The following is an 8,877-nucleotide window of genomic DNA, read 5'->3' on the forward strand; positions in this document are numbered from 1 at the left end:
ATTCTTTTTGTTGCAATGGTAAATGGGAGTGTTTTCTTAATTTCACTTTCAGATTTTTCGTCATTAGTGTTTAGAAATGCAAGGGATTTCTGTGCATTAATTTTGTATCCTGCTACTTTACCAAATTCATTGATTAGCTCTAGGAGTTTTCTGGTAGCATCTTTAGGATTCTCTATGTATAGTATCATGTCATCTGCAAACAGTGACAGCTTTATTTCTTCTTTTCCGATTTGGATACCTTTTATTTCTTTTTCTTCTCTGATTGCTGTGGCTAACACTTCCAAAACTATGTTGAATAATAGTGGTGAGAGTGGGCAACCTTGTCTTGACCTGATCTTAGTGGAAATGGTTTCAGTTTTTCACCATTGAGGACAATGTTGGCTGTGGGTTTGTCATATATGGCCTTTATTATGTTGAGGAAAGTTCCCTCTATGCCTACTTTCTGCAGGGCTTTTATCATAAATGGGTGTTGAATTTTGTCAAAAGCTTTCTCTGCATCTATTGAGATGATCATATGGTTTTTCTCCTTCAATTTGTTAATATGATGTATCACGTTGATTGATTTGTGTATATTGAAGAATCCTTGCATTCCCTGGAATAAACCCCACTTGATCGTGGTGTATGATCCTTTTAATGTGCTGTTGGATTCTGTTTGCTAGTATTTTGTTGAGGATTTTTGCATCTATGTTCATCAGTGATATTGGCCTGTAGTTTTCTTTCTTTGTGACATCTTTGCCTGGTTTTGGTATCAGGGTGATGGTGGCCTCGTAGAATGAGTTTGGGAGTGTTCCTCCCTCTGAAATATTTTGGAAGAGTTTGAGAAGGATAGGTGTTAGTTCTACTCTAAGTGTTTGATAGAATTCGCCTGTGAAGCCATCTGGTCCTGGGCTTTTGTTTGTTGGAAGATTTTTAATCACAGTTTCAATTTCAGTGCTTGTGATTGGTCTGTTCATATTTTCTATTTCTTCCTGGTTCAGTCTCGGCAGGTTGTGCATTTCTAAGAATCTGTCCATTTCTTCCATGTTGTCCATTTTATTGGCATAGAGTTGCTTGTAGTAGTCTCTCATGATCGTTTGTATTTCTGCAGTGTCAGTGGTTACTTCTCCTTTTTCATTTCTAATTCTATTGATTTGAGTCTTCTCCCTTTTTCTCTTGATGAGTCTGGCTAATGGTTTATCAATTTTGTTTATCTTCTCAAAGAACCAGCTTTTAGTTTTATTGATCTTCGCTATTGTCTCCTTCATTTCTTTTTCATTTATTTCTGATCTGATCTTTATGATTTCTTTCCTTCTGCTGGCTTTGGGGTTTTTTTGTTCTTCTTTCTCTAATTGCTTTAGGCGCAAGGTTAGGTTGTTTATTCGAGATGTTTCCTGTCTCTTGAGGTAGGCTTGTATTGCTATAAACTTCCCTCTTAGCACTGCTTTTGCTGCATCCCATAGGTTTTGGGTCATCGTGTCTCCATTGTCATTTGTTTCTAGGTATTTTTTGATTTCCCCTTTGATTTCTTCAGTGATCACTTCGTTATTAAGTAGTGTATTGTGTAGCCTCCATGTGTTTGTATTTTTTTACAGATCTTTTCCTGTAATTGATATCTAGTCTCATAGCGTTGTGGTCGGAAAAGATACTTGATACGATTTCAATTTTCTTAAATTTACCAAGACTTGATTTGTGACCCAAAATATGATCTATCCTGGAGAATGTTCCATGAGCACTTGAGAAAAATGTGTATTCTGTTGTTTTTGGGTGGAATGTCCTATAAATATCAATTAAGCCCATCTTGTTTAATGTATCATTTAAAGCTTGTGTTTCCTTATTTATTTTCATTTTGGATGATCTGTCCATTGGTGAAAGTGGGTTGTTAAAGTCCCCTACTATGATTGTGTTGCTGTCGATTCCCCCTTTTATGGCTGTTAGTATTTGTCTTATGTATTGTGGTGCTCCTATGTTGGGTGCATAAATATTTACAATTGTTATACCTTCCTCTTGGATCGATCCCTTGATCATTATGTAGTGTCCTTCTTTGTCTCTTGTAATAGTCTTTATTTTAAAGTCTATTTTGTCTGATATGAGAATTGCTACTCCAGCTTTCTTTTGATTTCCATTTGCATGGAATATCTTTTTCCATCCCCTCACTTTCAGTCTGTATGTGTCTCGAGGTCTGAAGTGGGTCTCTTGTAGACAGCATATATATGGGTCTTGTTTTTGTATCCATTCAGCCAGTCTGTGTCTTTTGGTGGGAGCATTTAATCCATTTACATTTAAGGTAGTTATCAATATGTATGTTCCTATTCCCATTTTCTTAAATGTTTTGGGTTTGTTATTATAGGTGTTTTCCTTCTCTTGTGTTTCTTGCCTAGAGAAGTTCCTTTAGCATTTGTTGTAAAGCTGGTTTGGTGGTGCTGAACTCTCTCAGCTTTTGCTTGTCTGTAAAGGTTTTAATTTCCTCATCAAATCTGAATGAGATCCTTGCTGGGTAGAGTAATCTTGGTTGTAGGTTTTTCTCCTTCATCACTTTAAGTATATCCTGCCACTCCCTTCTGGCTTGCAGAGTTTCTGCTGAAAGATCAGCTGTTAACCTTATGGGGATTCCCTTGTGTGTTATTTTTTGTTTTTCCCTTGCTGCTTTTAATATGTTTTCTTTATATTTAATTTTTGATAGTTTGATTAATATGTGTCTTGGCGTGTTTCTCCTTGGATTTATCCTGTATGGAACTCTCTGTGCTTCCAGGACTTGATTAACTATTTCCTTTCCCATATTAGGGAAGTTTTCACCTATAATCTCTTCAAATATTTTCTCAGTCCCTTTCTTTTTCTTTTCTTCTTCTGGGACCCCTATAATTCGAATGTTTGTGCATTTAATGTTGTCCTAGAGGTCTCTGAGACTGTCCTCAGTTCTTTTCATTCTTATTTCTTTATTCTGCTCTGCAGTAGTTATTTCCACCATTTTATCTTCCAGGTCACTTATCCGTTCTTCTGCCTCAGTTATTCTGCTATTGATCCCATCTAGAGTATTTTTAATTTCATTTATTGTGTTTTTCATCGTTGCTTGGTTCCTCTTTAGTTCTTCTATGTCCTTGTTAAATGTTTCTTGCATTTTGTCTATTCTATTCCCAAGATTTTGGATCATCCTTACTATCATTTTTCTGAATTCTTTTTCAGGTAGACTACCTATTTCCTTTTCATTTGTTAGGTCTGGTGTGTTTTGACCCTGCTCCTTCATCTGCTGTGTGTTTTTCTGTCGTCTCATTTTGCTTATCTTACTGTGTTTGGGGTCTCCTTTTCACAGGATGCAGGTTCGTAGTTCCCGTTGTTTTTGGTATCTGTCCCCAGTGGCTAAGGTTGGTTCAGTGGGTTGTGTAGGCTTCCTGGTGGAGGGAACTAGTGCCTGTGTTCTGGTGGATGAGGCTAGATCTTGTCTTTCTGGTGGGCACGTCCACGTTTGGTGGTGTGTTTTGGGGTGTCTGTGGCCTTATTATGATTTTAGGCAGCCTCTCTGCTAATGGATGGGGCTGTATTCCTGTCTTGCTAGTTGTTTGGCATAGGGTGTCCAGCACTGTAGCTTGCTGGTCGTTGAGTGAAGTTGGGTCTTGATGTTGAGATGGAGATCTCTGAGAGATTTTCGCCATTTGTTATTACGTGGAGCTGGGAGGTCTCTTGTGGACCAGTGTCCTGAAGTTGGCTCTCCCACCTCAGAGGCACAGCCCTGATGCCTGGGTGGAGCACCAAGAGCCTTTCATCCACACGGCCAAGTACGTGGGGAGTTTCTTGCCTTTTGGGTGGTCTGACGTCTTCTGCCAGCGTTCAGTGGGTGTTCTGTAAGAGCAGTTCTCCGTGTAGATGTATTTCTAATATATCTGTGGGAAGGAAGGTGATCTCCGCATCTTACTCTTCCGCCATCTTCTCACAGCTCCACTTCTGCCTTTCTTGTTGATTACCATTGAGTTGAGTTTGGCAGGTGCGTTTCTTCCAGATGTGCCGTTGGTCATTGTTTTCTGCTATAAAGAGTTGAATTTGATCTCCAGGTGACGACTTGGTTCCAAATTTCACGTGAATGTGGAAAGTTTCCTCCGTCTCTTGAGTGGGATCCACCTGGCTCGACCAACCATCATCCAATATACTCTAGGAAGCAAGCTCAGTTAGCCTCATCTATCCTCTTATTCTGAGAAAAATTATAATGGTAATATCTGGATGCACACTTTCTATAAAAATTGCTACCGGGATGTTTCTCCATTCTGCTCAGGAAGAAGAGAGGTCAAGGAGAGTTTTCAGGCCGTATCTCCCAGTGCCTGCTGCCACCTGGCCAGTACAAGTGACAGGGTGAGATGGGCTGCACCGCTGGCGGGAGCAGTGAGGCTCTCAGGAGGACACAGAGCGTCTGGGAGTTGAGTGTGGAAAAGATGCAACAGAATTCTGCACAGAAAAGGTCCGGAGATCAATATAGACCATCTTCCCTTCCCTGAAAAAGAATGACTTTGGCTCTTGATCAGGGCAAAGCACACCCTCGTCTCAAAGCCAGAGGCTCCCTCTCACACTAACAGTGGTGAAGGGCCTCAGGAACCCACTGCATGGAACTAGCAGACCTCTTAATGCTCAGCAGGGCCAGATTTCTGCAGGGATATGGAATTTAGTTCCTGGGCCTGGAATGTGCTTTCTCTTACTCTCCCACCACCTGTCTATTCAGCTGGCTAATTCTATTCGTATTTCTGGTGTCAGCTTAAATATCACCTCCCCACAGAGGCCTTCCCCGACAGCTAAAGCTACTTGTGTTCCCTGTTGTTGTCTTGTAACACCCACTGCTTCTCCTGTTTCTCACAGCTCATACAAACACAAATATATGACATACACACACACATGCATATATATTTAAATGTGTTTAAAATGGTTTCTCTTCCTAAACGGAAAGCTCCGTGTGGTGAGAGATAGTACTGTCTATCACTATTCTAGCTCCCTGGAAGGAACTCAGTAGAAAGTACTACACTAGTGAAGATGATAAATGTTGAAAATGATGACTATGAGGCTTTGACGTGTTCATGTGTCTGTTTCTTTGTGTAGTTGGAGCATACCTCTCTATGAACTTGTGGTTGTGATTATTTGTCAGTCTGTTTGCCTCTCGCACCAGACAGTACTCTCTTCAATGGCAAGTCTCTGTGACTTATAGTCTTTGAAGATCCAGCATCCGTGCAATGGCTGGTACAGCATGTATAGGTCATACATGTTTATGGAACCGAAACTTGAGATCCCAAATTGGGTTAGCACAGAGGGAATGGATAGGAGGGGTGGTTTGGCATATGGATGGGCAACATACTGGATTTGTACAACCTTACCCCGCAGATTTCAATATTTGCAGTATAAAGGAACCCAGGGAGTAGTGACAATTCATTCATTCTTTCTCTGCAGAGAATTATTCAATATGTGCTCACAAAAGTAAGAGACATATGCATTATGCAGGAGGTATTAGCATAGTGTAAAAACTGTGTCATGTCTCAAGAGGTGGCCCTGTTGGGTTTCAGTAGGAAACCAGTAGAGAAATGAATGAGATGCTGAGGTATTTTAAATTATTGGAGAAAAATTGATCACCATGACTGCCGTCACCATTTACTGCTTTATTTATTACATGTTTATTCATGTATGTTATTTGTTAACTATTACTTAATAAAAGTGTTTATTTTGTAGACAAAGCATCTAAGGCATTAAACCTATAATAGTGAGGAGGTAATAAAAGGAAACCTAATAATGCAGAGATTGTGAACTATGTGCTTGATACATGAGTGCTCCCCAAGGTCCATGTGCAGTTTGGGATAGATGAACTGATATCTTCTCCTATAACCATCATAGTATGTGCAGTATGCTATTTATGTATCAAGTCCTATTTTCCGTGTCAATAACATTATGTGCTATATAATGTAATCTCTTAATTAGAGAAAGAAAAATCAAGCAAAGTGATATGGTATGTGGTTAAGAGCACAGTTTCAAATTGCCACTCTGTCACCTACTTTCTGTCATCTGATTCTGAGTCAAATTTCCTAATCTCTTTGAACTTCGTTTTTCTTCCCTGTAACACTGGGAATGCTAATGGTAATAATAATAAATACTAACTAACATTGACATATGGGTTATTGTGTGACATTCATTATCTTCAGCACTTTGAATTTATTAACTGTTAATTTCACATCAACTCTATGAGATAAGCAATATTATTATGCCATTTTAGAGATGAAGAAACTTAGACACAGAAAGGTTATGCAACCTGCCCAAATTTACACAGCTGGCAAGTGGTGGACTAAGTTACCCTCTCTTTAGAGGACGTGCTCTTAACCAGATCATAGCTATCTTGTAAGAATGATTTAATTCTTTACAATTATTTAATTGTAATGCATGCAGAACAATTGTTTTGTCTGGAATATTAATCTTATTATTAATATAACTCATAATATTAATAATTATTAATAAAGTTTAGCTATTACTATAGTACATTAAAAATAGTACGTATCATCAGCTAGTGACTTTTTTGGCCATATTGTTAAATACCAAAGTTTAAAAAAATAAAATGATAAGTAAGGCTTTTTTCCCTAATAATTCTGTTAAAAGTAATAATATATGACAACAAAGCAATAATAAATTTGATTTTATATTAATATTTCTTTAAGAATAGTATGGGTGTAAATTTAAGGGATTAGACATGAAAGAAAGTTCTGTTGATTGTAAAATAACAATTAGTAGCCTGGTAAAGCTTAAGTTCTCTATTGTGTTTATTTGCAAGGCTGATTCTCATACTGAAATGGTTACCATCTAGATATTTAGTAAATGCAAATGTGTACAAACATATTAAGGTAAAACACTCAACACCAAGTAGAATCTGTGTTGTTATTATTATTATTGAAAATACTATCATATGTTATTGAAAATATATATGATATCATATATCATCATATATTTTTTGCTCTACTGGTATTAAATATATCCACTTTAAAATAAATAACCACTGCTTACAAGACTCACATTCTACAGCTTTATTATTTTTAGGATTCGCAGGCTAAAATAAACATTAGAAAAATCTTTCAGAGAATGTTTTGAAACAAGACATCCTAGGACTAAGACAATGAAAAACATTATTTAAAGTGCCTAAATATATTAATAAACATTTATTGAGCAAGTGTTCCATGCTGGGCCCTGTGTGGTTCCTAACATCACTGACCATTATGGAATCATCATGGGCACATATGGTCTAACAGTACAGTGAAGCAAGATAAGTTAACACGGTTGTATTTGGAAAGAAATTTTTAAAGAAGGAAATGCAAAACACAGCACCACATTTAGCCAAGAGTTAGGGAGTAAACCATGTATTTTGAAACTAGCCTTGCTTACTTTCTTTTTTTATTAATTTTAAAATTTTTATACAATTTTTAAAGTTACTTTCCATTTACAGTTATTACAAAATATTGGCTCTATTCCCCCTGTTGTACAATACATCCTTGAGCCTATCTTACACTCTGGCCATGCTTACTTTCATCTTCTCTCTGTCATCTATTAATCAGCCATCTCAGAACAAAATGTGACTTTTTGAGACAGAACGGAAAACATATCCAAAGCTTCATACAGTATTACTCGGTATCCTGGATAAATAAGAACTCTAGAAAGCCAAGACCTCAAACTTTTATCCTTCTTGGGAGATAAAATGGTTTGAAGGAAAGCGAAAAGATTAAGCAGCTGACCCACCATCTTCCAATATTTTCTGGACTATTTTCTTGATTCTGGGAGCTTCTGGGTCCAGGCAGATTTTCTTCCCATTCTTCAACATTGCTCTGCAAGAGAGAACAGAATTATCCGAGAGCATCCTGGCACACTATCAGAAGGGATCCAACAGTGTCGGTAGGGATGGAGGTGAAGGGCTTCCCTAGTGAGGCAATACTGCAGAAGCAGAGACTTACATTACTTCGACGTTGGAGCAGTGGGGTCCTGCCCTGGTCACTTCCAAACTCTGGATGTTACTGGGATGAATGCCAGAGGTGGTCTTCACACATGAGCAGCGAAGTTCAACGTACAGCATTCTATCCATACTTTTAGCTAGGGTGGAAGGTGTGATTCTATGAGTGGTCATGATTGTCTCAAGGATCTTCCCTATTGATGGGTACCTCTCTCTCACAAGGCCATTGCAAGTCTGATAGGTAAACCTTTAGTAAAGTACCCTAGCAGAATTCCTGGCACACGAGTGCAGCGCCTCCATTTAGAGTTATTCATATAATGCCCTTCTCCGGTCCCAGGAGCATCGGGACAGTCCATCCCCCAGACACAGCTGCAGCAGAAGCAGCCTCAGGTGCAGGGAAACAGAGACTCCACCTTCCGCTTTCCCTAAGTTTCTCTTACGTTCTCCAGTGGTGGAGGGAACCAGCGTGGTCAACAGCAGTGACATCGGCAGCAACACCTGCAGGACAGGAAGTGGGATGGCCCTGGTACAGGAGGGGGTGGTGCTGCCTCTGGGTCTCATGGCGGAAAAGACTGAGTCAGAGTCGTTCCCAGAGCCTGGGAGTCTGCAGCTAAGTCGCTTTTCACGGTCTCCTGCTGTCTTTTATACACACTCCCTCAAGGCCAGTAAGGAGAAAAAGGATAGGGATGGGGGAAGTGAGGGTGTGTGGTAATATATGTGTAAGAGTGGTCAAGTTGTGCCCAACCCAGATAAATGCCAGGCAAGTCAAATTCCTGCTAAATTTCATTTTAAGCATCCCTGCACACTCTCACTCCCCCCTTCTCAATACCCATCTCCCTTACACATGTTTAATACTCTCCTTAGGCAAGAGCCAGACTGAAATATTACATATATTTTCTTTGTATAATTATGTAATATGCCCTGCCTTTCCTATAATGCAATTTAGAGGCCTT

At 39.0% G+C, this 8,877-nt stretch overlaps 1 protein-coding gene across 1 annotated transcript; it reads right to left on the reverse strand.

Annotated features, from left to right (window-relative positions):
* Positions 1-7,645: 7,645 nt before the first annotated feature.
* LOC118895291 (pro-platelet basic protein) lies at positions 7,646-8,485 on the reverse strand. The gene is made up of 3 exons (XM_036852234.1): positions 8,365-8,485; positions 7,929-8,064; positions 7,646-7,802 (listed from the first exon to the last, which is right to left on the reverse strand). Exons 1-3 carry the CDS (start codon positions 8,483-8,485, stop codon positions 7,700-7,702), a joined length of 360 nt encoding a protein of 119 aa, XP_036708129.1. The 3' UTR covers positions 7,646-7,699.
* Positions 8,486-8,877: the final 392 nt, after the last annotated feature.

Source organism: Balaenoptera musculus, chromosome 5, assembly GCF_009873245.2.
Source record: "Balaenoptera musculus isolate JJ_BM4_2016_0621 chromosome 5, mBalMus1.pri.v3, whole genome shotgun sequence".
Taxonomy (NCBI): domain Eukaryota; kingdom Metazoa; phylum Chordata; class Mammalia; order Artiodactyla; family Balaenopteridae; genus Balaenoptera; species Balaenoptera musculus.

What these genes read in the sequence shown, in the direction of transcription:
- LOC118895291 (XM_036852234.1), bottom strand. Translation starts at nt 8,485, where the DNA reads ATGAGACCCAGAGGCAGCACCACCCCCTCCTGTACCAGGGCCATCCCA. An exon ending in TCCCTCCACCACTGGAGAAC is followed by an intron (nt 8,065 to 8,364) that starts GTAAGAGAAACT and finishes CTTCCACCCTAG; the next exon opens with CTAAAAGTATGGATAGAATG. An exon ending in TGCTCCAACGTCGAAGTAAT is followed by an intron (nt 7,803 to 7,928) that starts GTAAGTCTCTGC and finishes TCTCTCTTGCAG; the next exon opens with AGCAATGTTGAAGAATGGGA.